This window comes from Mastigoproctus giganteus, chromosome 8, assembly GCF_048544385.1.
Source record: "Mastigoproctus giganteus isolate SK-2022 chromosome 8, ASM4854438v1, whole genome shotgun sequence".
Classification (NCBI taxonomy): Eukaryota; Metazoa; Arthropoda; class Arachnida; order Uropygi; family Thelyphonidae; genus Mastigoproctus; species Mastigoproctus giganteus.
The window spans coordinates 150,328,928-150,341,549 of NC_143582.1; the positions used below are offsets into that span (position 1 = coordinate 150,328,928).

The 12,622-nt window shown below is 37.8% G+C and overlaps 1 protein-coding gene across 2 annotated transcripts in view; it reads left to right on the forward strand.

The window, feature by feature from the left end:
- LOC150081915 (ribosomal protein S6 kinase alpha-5-like) overlaps window positions 1–12,622 on the forward strand; it is a 624,627-nt gene that overhangs the window by 593,084 nt on the left and 18,921 nt on the right. For both annotated transcript variants that reach the window (XM_090379821.1, XM_090379820.1), the window contains exon 13: window positions 4,924–5,094. In XM_090379821.1, coding sequence (XP_090235947.1) covers window positions 4,924–5,094 — 171 coding nt within the window. The remainder of the gene's footprint in view (window positions 1–4,923; window positions 5,095–12,622) is intronic.

The following is a 12,622-nucleotide window of genomic DNA, read 5'->3' on the forward strand; positions in this document are numbered from 1 at the left end:
CCAGACACTGTAATTTGCAAAACTTAAGCCTTTCTTCATAAGAGCAACCCTTCGTTCTGTTCACTAACCTTGTTTCCCTTCTCTGTACTCGTTCCAGCAGCTCTACATCCTTCTTGAAATGAGGCCTCCAGACCTGTATACAGTACTCAAGGTGCGGCCTGACCATTGCCTTATACAAGGGAATAATCACCTCCCTATCCCTGCTAGAAAAATTCCTGTATATCATTGATAAGACACCATGAACTACTCTTGCAGCCCGTCTGCACTGCTCAGAGAACTTCATATCTGCCTGCACAATTACCCCTAGGTCCTTTTCATTCTCTACCACTGTCAGTGTAGTACCACAGAATTGATATGTTGCTCTGGGATTGCTGTTTCCCATATGTAGTACTTTATATTTGTCAATGTTAAACTTCATTTGCCACCTCTCAGCCCATTTGCTCAACCTTTCCAGATCCTGTTGCAGCAGCATAGCATCAGTAGCGCCCTTAACAACCCTGCCAACCTTTGTATCATCTGAAAATTTGGACATTAAGCTTGATATACCATCATCAATATTATTTATAAATACAGAAAACAACAATGGACCCAACACTGAACCCTGAGGGACTCCACTAATAACATTAGTCCACGATGAGCAGTGTCCATTAATTACCACTCTCTGTCTTCTGCCACTCAACCATCCCTTTATCCATAGCAACAATTTGCCACCAACGCCACACTGCTCCAATTTGTGTAGCAGTCTTCCATGTGCAACAGTATCAAAAGCCTTTCTAAGATCCAAATATATAATATCAAAGTTATTCCCTGCATCCAATTATTTTGTGACTACATCATAGTATCCAATGAAATTGGTCAGGCAAGACCTTCCCTTAACAAAACCATGCTGTGTCTGAGCTATAACTGAATTCTTGTCAAGATGATCCTGCAGTGCTTCTTTAACCAGTGCTTCCATTAATTTTCCTGGAACAGAAGTTAAACTCACAGGTGTCTATAATTACTTGTGTCAGCCTTTGATCCCCCTTTGTGAATTGGGGTTACATTTGCACATCTCCAGTCTGTGGGTACCTCCCCTGAGTCCAAGGAAGCTCTCATAATTATGGCTAATGGTTTGCTTGCTTCCTTTGCTGCCTCCTTTAATTTAATCCTGGATAGATCCCACCACCCCAGGTGCCTTCCTTTTATTCATCTTCAACAATTTCTCTTCCACTTTGCTCTCAATTATTACAAGATCATCTAGCTCACTGCCAGTGTTTACTTCATCTACGGCATTCCCCTTCCTGAATAACTCCTCATGTGTGAATGTAGATGCAAACCATTGATTTAGTTTGTTAGCTACCTGAGCAGGATCATGACCAGCTGAACCATCGATATCAAGTGGACCAATCTGATTCATCCCCTTCTTTCTAGAGTTTACATAAGTAAAGAACTCCTTGCTGTTTTTCTTTGCATCCCTTTCCAAAGATTTCTCGTAATCTGCCTTCACCTGCCTAACCTCCTTTGTAACTTGGTTACAGATCAACTTATATCTGTCATAGGCTTCTGTGTGACATGTTAATTTATTTGTATCCCATGCATTTTTCTTCTCTGCCATATGTCTCATTAGTACATCTGACATCTATGAGTCCATGCACAGGCCAATTCTTCTTAACATGACCTGGGCGTGTAACACGGTTAGCACGCACGTACTGTGGGTACTGGCAGGGGGTGCTACCCCTTGACCTGGAGGTTGCACGTGTCGGAATACTCTACCAACTCAGTAGGGAAAAATCCTCTACCTATATTGACTATACAACAGACACATTAAGCAACAGACCCAGTGAGAAAAGAAGACTTCTGACCTACTTACTACAAATTTGGCAGGAAAGGTGGACAATTTTCATCAAAGAAGAAATAACTCAAATTTATACACACATCGACAGAGTATTTCCCAAGTCCCTGACCTGGTTTTCACCAAGACTACAAACTACCTATCTTTTAACTGGACACGGCATCATCTGCAGCAAACTCACCATGCTAGGCATCGAAAACAGCCCTCTATGTACCTGTGGCTCCCAAGAAACCTGGGACCACTTGATGTTCAACTGCCATCTGTACGAAGACTTCCTGGCCCTTTTCATCATTCAGCTCCAGTATAATCCCATTATCTCCTCCCCTTTCCCCCCACAAGCCCTAGCTACTGAAATCTCAGGAAATTAGTTGGCAGGGCCTGCCAGAGTAAAACAAATAAATTACTGGTTTGGTAAAACAAGTAAATTACTGTACCTGGTTTGCCTCCACAGGGCTTAGTGTGGGCAACGTTGGGATCCACCAGGGGCCCAGCGTCTAAATGGCCAGAAGAACACTGATACACGACAATACACACCACAATATCTAATTACTTTTAAATCTCTGGTCTGTACAGTGTACTGTATCACCCAACAATGTAAATTATGGGGAGGGAGGGAACTTCTGGTGCAGTTAGTCATTAAACACATTATGTACTCAGATTTAACGATGCATGCAGGCTTGAATCGACTTATTCCTCTGAAAACACACTATTTGGCGGAAATTAAATTTCATCCTGCCCTCTACTCTCATCCTGATGCAACATCATCTATGGGGTGCATTTTGTGAGCTATCTAGCCTCAGGTGTTGAAATAGTTTGGCTCAGATCTGATGTGGCCTGCCAGTGGCACCCATCTGATACCGGCACATTTAGCACCTGCCCCAATGCCAAGGCATTCCTATGCTACTGCATGGGGACTTCCCCTGAGTCCAAGGATGCTCTCATAATTATGGCTAAGGGTTTGCTTACTTCCTTTGCCACCTCCTTTAATATAACTCTATAGATCCCATCTACCCCAGGTGCCTTTCTTATGTTTAACTTCAACAATTTTTCCTCCACTTTGCTCTGTTATTACAAAATCATTTAACTCCCTGTTAGAGGTTGATAAACATCTGGCACTCTCCTCCTTGAATAACTCCTCATGTGTGAATGTAGATGCAAAATACTCATTTAGTTTGGCAGCTATCTAGAATGATCATCTACAGTCAAACCACTGATCAAGTGGACCAATCTGATGCATCCCCTTCCTTTTAGAGTTTATATAAGTAAAGAAGCCTTTGCTGTTTTTCTTTGCTTCCTTTGCCAAAGATTTTTCATTATCTGCCTTAGCTTGCCTAACCTCCTATGTAACTTGATTAAAGACTAGCTTGTATCTGCCATAGGCGTCTGTGTCGCCTGACAATTTATGTGCATCTCATGCAGTTTTCTTCTCTGCCATGAGTCTCATTAGTTCATCTGACATCCATAAACCTTGAACAGTATTTCTTAGTTGGAACAAAAAGCCTAGTAGCTTCCAAAATTACTTCCTTGAATTCTTCCCATTTTGAATTTGCTGTTGGTAATATCATCAGTTGGTACCACCATATAGAATTTAAATATTGTCTCAGACCACCGTAGTCACCTTTACGAAAGCAAAAACCCTTCCCTTTACCCCTGATGGTAGTTACATCTTTAAGTAAATCCCACATCTGTACACTGTGATCACTGCCACTTAGAGGTTCCTTTATCTGTAAATTCTTAATGCATGAATAATCGCCGACCGGGCCAGCCAGGTGGGTAAAGTGACTGCCTGGCAACCCAAGGGTCACTGGTTCGAATCTCGCCTTGGGCTTGGATCAGAGTAAAAATGCAAAAACTTTGGGAGGTTGCATTATGGCCACAGAAGCCGATGCGCCAACAAACTAACAAAAAAAAAAAAAAAAAGCATGTATAATCACTGGTGATAATCAGATTAAGGGTGTTACTCCCTCTTGTTGCCTCTCAAACTGATTTACTGGCCCACTTTTATTTCTCTGTATAATTATTCATTGTAGTCATCAGAGTCATTAGTCCTATAACAAACTCCTACCCTCATTTTTGCTTTCTCAGTGCTTATGTCACACCAAACTGACTGAACATTGCACTGTCCATCTATGTCAACAGGATGCACTACCTTAGATTTTGTGTGTGTTTCTTAACTAACAGCATAACCCCTCCTCCCTGTACACATTGTACTCCCCAAATTCCAATTCTGCATTCCTTATATCTGAGTGGCACCATTTCTGATATCCCAACAATATTCACCGTGGATGTCTTAATCAGCACTTCAAATTCTTCTTCAGTTTTTTCAAAACATATTCACAAACTTGGAGTCTTAAATGAGTTTGAACTCTCTCTCTCTCAGGGTAACTCGGGAATTTTTTTTTTTTTGGCTGGTGCAGCATAAGCCTCAGGCTTCCTTGTATCATGTGGCTAATAATAATAATAATAAGAATGAGTTCTTTGGTCTTCATTCAAAATTTTTGTCACTGTCTTGCACATGCACTTTTCTCATGCCTAAATTTTCAGTTAAAAGTTGTCTGTTTCTTTGTCGATATTGAGTTCTGGTGCAACCATTCTAATATTGAAAGATGTGATAACTGCCAATCATTGTCTTTACATGGTCCATATTTTCATCAGTTTCCATGGATACTGGGTGGCTTGGTTGTTTCATCATCTTCCACATTCCCTCTTCATTCTAAAAATTCTTTTATATCAAACACGAGCTTGATATAGTATCTTTCTCATAAACTTGACATAACTCGTAACTTTCAGTGGTTTTCTTTAGTTTTATTAAGGATTTGCAGTTGATCCGTTGCTCAGTTCTTTTGTCTGTAATATTTCCAGCAAACTGCAAAAACTCGAGGTAATTAAAATCTGTTTCATTGCAAAGCAAGTGAGCATGTTGAATGTCACTTGACAGACAACTAGGTTAAGGTTCAAGGTCAACTTTTGTGCCTTTATTTTATAGGTGGTGCATGTATGTAATGGGTGTACACATTTAGAAATATAGTGAATATTGTCATGTTATGTCATTTTGATTTTTCAATGTATATTCCATTTGTAACTTCTTCCAGGCTCATACTTACATTGTTCTGGAACTGCTGAAAGGAAAGGAATTGTTGGACCGTATTAGGCAAAAAGCCAGATTTACAGAAAAAGAAGCTGGACAGATATTTCGGAGGCTTGTTTCGGCTGTAAATTTTATGCATGCAAGGGGAGTTGTACATAGAGATTTAAAACCTGAGGCAAGTAATTATGATTTTATATAATAATTTCTTATTTTATTGTATAGGCTAACACAGAGAGTAAATGATTTGTGGGTTTTTATTTGCATTGAAAGTAGCTTGAAACCAAGCTTGAACTATATGACCTGTTTCTAAGAATTTTTATTGCAGTTTTTATGTATGCCATACATGACAAACAATTATACCTGTTATCCAGAGAAAAGAGTGCACAGTATAAGTGGTTCTTCATGTCCTCTCATATTGTAATGTAAATCCCTCTCTTTATCTACTTTTTTTTTAACCTGGAGCCAATCATGGAGGGTCTTTGAGACCCCTCACATATCTGTTATTAATTTCATTTCTGTGCATACAGCTGAAATGGCTGGTACCTTTCGATGAAAGTTTTTTTTTTTCTTGGTTATGCCATTAGAAATTCCAGAAATCTTTGTTAGTTATTGTGCAAAAAATAAAAATGCAGGACTAAGTTAAGCCTAGTCTCAATAATTATATGCATGTGTTGAAAAATATAATTTTAAAATTACCATGCACCTGTTACATCTAGTCAGTGAAGCATGCTCTTACTGCTTTATGGCAGTGAATCCAGTTATTATGCTCTGGCTCTGCATCATAAAAAAATTTTTTCTCATGTCCAGTTGCCAAAGCACATGAGTTTTTCAATTGACATTTTGCTTGCTATCAGTCAAAAATAATAATAAGATAATATTCAAATGAGGATAAAAAACATGTCTGAAGTTCTGCAGAGGTGTTTTATTTTCAAAATTAATTAAGAATATTTGTTTTTAATATAAAAATGAATTTCTCACAGTTATATTCAGAAAAGATTCTAAATAAAGGTGGTATCAAAAAAATTGAACATTTGAATTATTTCTTGCCAGTTTTTAAAGGTTATAAATGGGGTAACTTTTTTACCCCACTAAGCAAGTGAATTTGTGAGGAAAAGAAAATCACTGGCTCACATGGTTACAGGTTAATTCAACTTCAAGTGTAATGTTATTTTTGGGTCGCTTTTTTCCAAGTGTATTAAAACTTAATTTCCACTTTCTATTCATTGCCACCTAGAATTTCTGTCCTTCATGCACAGAGTTCAACAATCATGCACTTGACCCTCTTCTAGTTTGTAGGGTGGGAGCATAGACTTTTGGGCATTCTCACTGTGGCTGAATTAGTCTGTTTCTGGCAAAAATTTATTGACAAATTTGTCTGGTTTTCATCCTGATGGATGACAATACTTACTGACACAGATTCGTCAAGCAGGCAGTGAATGTGTTCCGTTGTCCTGAAGTGCTGATTAGTAACTATTTTCTTGATCCTAAATCATCTGAAAATTTTCACATGATTTAGGATCGAGATTTGCCAATGTGATATAAGAAAATTAGAAACAGTGGTCTGAGTACCAATCCTTGAGGGACCCACACTCCTTACATTCACCCAATCTGAAGAGTAACCATTAATCACAACCCTCTGCGTCCTGCCCTGCAGCCACACCAAATCTTTGTGGGTTATTGCAGAGCAGGAAGCAGAGGGTGGGATCACAGGTAGGACCTTTAGTTCCTATCTGTGATTGCACCATGTTCTTGTTCCAGCATATACAGTAACCATTTGTGAAGGAACATGTTAAATGCTTTTCTAAAACACAAATAAAGAATGTTGAAATTATTTACTGCATCAGATAATGAGTGATTGTTAAAGTAACCAGCCAGATTGGCTAAACATGATTTTCCCATTACAAAACCAAGTAGTCTCTCCTTTAGATAGAAACAGAATTCTGTTTCTATCTAAAGACCCTGTATTGCACTCTTGATCATTGCCTCCTTGATTTCTCCTACCACTGAAGTCAGACTGACTGTCTGTGGATAACTACAGAAAGTCAGACTGAGTGTCTGTAGTTATCCACTTTGCTTTTAAACAACCTTTATGTAATGATAATATAGTTGTAGTAGTAGTGGCATGTGATGCAAGAAAGCAAGTGTATGAGCTTATGCAGCATCAGCCAAAAAAAAAAATCACACCATTCCCTTCAAATGCCTGTCCAGTTCCTCCTTAAATTTATTTAACCTATCAAATTCCACAACGACAGATGGAAGTTATTTCCAGCAATTAACCACCCGCTGGCTAAAGGCAAATTTCTGCACATCTGGCGCCTCCGTAGCCAGGTGGGCAGGAGCAGCAGTGCGTAGCACACGCTTCTTGATTAGACTGGGGTTCGAGCCAGTGCCCACCAAATACGGAGGATGCGGAAAGGTCAGAGAATGACCACCGCATATCCCCGGAGCAATATGGCCTTAGTTGCTAATGTTCCTAAAAACCAAATAACAAACAATCTGCACATCTCTCTTTTCTTAATTTGAATTTATGCCCCCTTAGGTTTGTAATCTGAACAAGAGGAAGAATCCCATCAGAATTCAACTTGCTCAACCCATTCAAGGCCTTATACACCTCAGTCAGATCACCGTGCAGGTGCCTAGTCTCCAGCCACTGCAGTTTGCAGAACTTAAGCTTCTCTTGGTAAGAGGATCCCTTCATTCCCCTCACCAATCTTGTTGCCCTTCTCTGTACACGCTCAAGCAAATCTACATCCTTCCTAAAATGGGGCCTCCAGACCTGTATGCAGTACTCAAGGCATGGCCTGACCATTGCCTTATAAAGAGGGACAATCACCTCCTTTTCCCCTGCTAGCAAAATTCCTATATATCATTGACAAAACCCCATGACCTACCCTGGCAGCCTGTCTGCATTGCTCAGAAAATTTCATATCTGACTGCACAACTACTCCCAGATCTCTTTCATTTTCTACCACCTTAAGTATAGTACTACACAGTTCCAGCAATATGGGTAGAAGTAACCCCATTTCTCTGGGGTTACTTCTACCCATATGCAGTACTTTGCATTTGTCAAGGTTAAACTTCAGTTGCCACTTCTTAGCCCATCTGCCCAAATTTTGTAGATCCTGTTGCAGTAGCACACTGCCATTATTGTCATTAACAACCCTGTCAACCTTTGTATCATCTGCAAACTTCGACACTAAGCCTGATATACCTTCATCAATATAATTGATAAATATACAAAACAACAGTGGACCCAACACCGAACCCTGTGGGACTCCACTCCATTAATCCACGAAGAGCAGCACCCATTGATTACCACCCTCTGTTTTCTCCCACTCAACCATCCTTTTATCCATTGTAGCAACTTACCCTTAATACCATTCTGCTCCAATTTGTACAATAGTCTTCCATGCGCAACAGTGTCAAAAGCTTTCCTGAAATCCAAATATATGATATCAAAATTATTTTTTGCATCCAGTTCCTTTGTAACCACATCATAATATCCTATCAAATTTGTCAGACAAGACTTTCCCTTAACAAACCCATGCTGTGTCTGAATTATTTCTGCAGTCTTGTCTAGATGATCCTGCAATGCATCTTAAACCAGTGACTCCATTATTTTACCCAGAACAGAAGTTAAACAAACTGGTCTGTAATTACTCGTGTCACCTTTCGATCCCCCTTTGTGAATTGGGGATACATTTACACATCTCCAGTCCATGGGGACCTCCCCTGAGTCCTCTCCTGAGTCCATCATTTGTAGGCTATAAATTGTTTATGCGATAAACTGATGCGGCTGTAAACTGCTAGCGATTAATTGCTGGCAGTGAATTGCGGGCGATAAACTTTCCTAGACTTAGTCTAGGAAAGTTTATCACCGAAAGTTTAAGAAAATTTAAGTTTATAAACAATTTATAGCCTAAAAATGATGGCTAGCATATTTTATCGCCAGGCGATACATATAATTTATATAAATTTATTGGTCATTTTAAATTGAAAATAAGGCTTTTCTATAGGTGTTATTTAAGAATTAAGTGCAATTAAAAATGAAAGTTATATGCTAGGTATACATTTCCTAGAAATGCATACCATTCCAGGTGCTTTAATTTAATTGCCTGTTATTTTCCAAAATTGGAATTAGGTAGGTACCTACTTAATTCCTTTAACTTAAGTAGGATATTTTTAACGTGAGGAACAAGTCGCTGCTTATCATCCCAACATTTGGAAATTTATCGATTGCATTAAAAAATAACAAAGTATTAACGAAATGTGCATTGAACAATATTTAAGTGGAAGTGATCCGGGCAACAAAAAAAAGTATTGTGATGAATGAATTAAAAGGCTTGTTAGTGCATACGATGAACGGGGTGATATTGTTGATTATCTAAAAGGTATAGCGCATAATATTTCTTATTAATAATTTACATACTGTGTTGTAAATATTACAGTTTCTTGGTAATTAATTATCCCAACGTGACTGATTCTGAAGATTGCATAAACATGCATTTTGAATTTTTGCAGTGTACTATGACATACCTAATATTATAATTAGTTTAGTTTAAAATTAACCAATTGTTATATTGTTCAAAGAATGGATTTTTTGACTATTTTTGTGATACATGTAACTATTAAAATACATAACATAATCTACCTATTAAATTACATATTTCCATACAAGTGTTTTTTTTTTTTTTTTTATTTCCGTACTATTCCCTCACAGTTCATAGAATTCCAAAAATATGCTGATCATAGCTTAAGGCAGAAACTTAAATAAAAAATAACTTTTTATGATTTGACCAAACACATCTCATTGCTTCTAGATGGTAAAACGCAATAAACTGATGCGGCGGTAAATTGTTTATGCGAAAAACTGATGCGGTGGTGAATTGCTGGCGATCAATTTTCCTAGACTTGCTCATTTGCTGCCATATATTCAATATGTACATTTCATCTTGCAAGCTGACACTTTTCTGTGCCTTCTTTTCATTATGATTACTAGCAGCAGCCTTATGGGAGTGCTTGGTAAACATGATGAATACAATAATTGATTTGTAGAGATATTTCATTAATATTAATATTAGTGGTAGTAAATGATGCAGAGAAGCAAGCTTATGCCCCATCAGTAATTTGTATAATTCTTCCTTAAATTTATTCACACTACCCACGTCCGCAACACCAGATAGAAATTTGTTCTAACAATGAATTACTCTGACTGGAAACAGATTTTCACATGTCTCTCCTACAACCATCCTTTTTTCAATTTAAATTTATTTCCCCTTATGTGTATTGTCTGAGCAAGATTAAGGATGCCATTGCATTTAGTTTACTCAAGCCATTTAAAGCCTTAAACTTATCAATCTGTCTCCTCACAGGTGTCAACTTTCCAAGCAATGCTGTTTGCAGAACTAAAGTTTCTCTTTGTAACAGTACCTTTTTGTGTCAATGACTAATCTTGTTGCTCTTCTCTGCACCCATTCCAACAGATTCACAGCCTTCTTAAAATGAGATTTCCAGCTCTGTATGTAGTACTCCAAGATCTGACCTAACCATTTCCTTATACAATGGGAAATTCACCTTGTCCCTGCTGGCAAAATGTTGTATATCATAGACAGAATCTCATGAGCTGTCCTAGTAGCCTGTTTGCACTGGTTAGGGAACGTCATGTTAAACTGTACAATTATCCCTTGGTCTTTTATGTTCTCCATTACTTTGAGTATAGTACTGCCCATTTGGTATGTTATTTTGACTGCAGTACCTTGCATTTACATTGAGAAATGCATAGTAGTGAAACCCATTTGCAGTGCTTTGCATTTATAAATGTTAAACCTCAACTGTCACTTCTCAGCTGTTGTTGTGGTGTTTTCTGGTGCAAGGGCAACTTAGGTTATATTGCACCTCCCAAATCAATTGAATTTACATATAAGAACTGCTTGCACAGTAGTTAGAAATGGTCATACATTTGAATTTGTTTTAAATAGAAAAAGAATTCAGAGAGATTTGCTTCTTTACCTATGATGCTATTGAGAGACAGAGGTTATTGCAGATATGAAATGAAACTAAAAGCCATTCGTCGGGTGTTGTTAAACAAGCTACATTCGACGAGTATATATTTTACTGGTTGCGAGCAGTGCGCACACTGAGGAGGATCATTCCCTGTAAGCAGATATAGATGTGCGAGGCGAGTGTGACCTATTCGGATTCTGGCTAAGATTACTTCTTCTTTTCTATTTTTACAAAGGCTAGAAGTCCATAATTGTGGTTTGGGTTTTATTTGAAATAGCTTGTTATTTGTTTGCACACTTCTTAGCCTGCTAACTAATTTTTCTAGGTCTTGTTATGGTAGTATGCCTTGATTCCTGTCATTAAAAACCTGCCAACCTTTGTATCATCTGCAAACTTAGATGTTGTGCTTCATATACCTTCATCAATATCATTAATAAATATTGATAACAGTAAGGGTTCCAGTACAGAATCCTGTGGGTTCAGTGCTGAGTCCATCTTATAACATTTATCCAAGAAGAGCAGTGTGTGATAAAGACTATTTTCTCTCTCTCCTGACACTCAACCATCCCTTTAACCATCTGTAACAGTAACTTGCTTCTTTTGCCCTACTGCTCCAATTTGCTCCATAACAGTCTTTTATTTGGAACAGTATCAAAAGCTTTACTGAAATCTAAGTATATAAACTTATTTTTTTTATCCTTATTTTTTGCATCCAGTTCCTTTGTTTTTGTGCATCATAGTAACTAATCAGATTTGTTAGACAAGATCTCCACACAACAAATCTTTGCTCTGATTGCCTTATAACTGCTTTCCTGTCAAGATGATTCTGATTACTTCTTTAACCACCAACTCCATTATTTTCCTTGGAACAGAAATCAAACTTATAGAACGAGAGAGTGAGAACGAGAGTAGCCTGTGCGAACGTACATTTTTGCCACTCCTGGAACAGAGAAGTTTTTTCTGATTTATTTTCTGTTTTATTAGCTTAAATTGGCATATTAACTTATTTTCTAGAGTAGTTTTATATTCTTATTTACGATACTTAGATTAAAGTAACTTAGATAGAGATTTTGTAGGTATTACTTAGTATCGGAAAGGGTATCAAATCCACGTGTTTACCATTCGTAATTGCCGCCATTGTTACGAGATAATAGAAAGCATAAGCTTAATATAGTATAGTATAGTATAGTACATAATATTGTAAATTAATCAGATAATAATCTTGTTGAACTTCATTGTCAATTAAATTGTACTTTTCACTATACATATAACGACTTGGGTTACATAACATAAATAATTAGTAAAAATAAATAATTAATACTTAACTTGATACGGAAGTTATATAAAGGGATTTCGTAGATAACACTCGATACTGAAACATAAATATAGCATTATAACTGTGTTGAGATATAAGTTTAGGGTTTTAATTTTGTGCTTAAATTGAAATTTTATTGAAATTAAATTGAAATCATGACTCTGACCAGAGCAGCAAAGCAAGAGGCTCAAGCTAATGGGAGTGCTGTGGCTCAGGGGAGAACTGAGGGGGGCAGTTGCCCTCTGAATCACAGCCTATTAAAATGCACTACTTGCTTGATGTTTGTGGAGCAGTCAGGTACGGGACATGATACTGCCATGGGGGATGTCTTTGTGTGTGCGCGATGCAAGGAGTGTAAGGAAATCAGGCGACAACTCAGCATTGT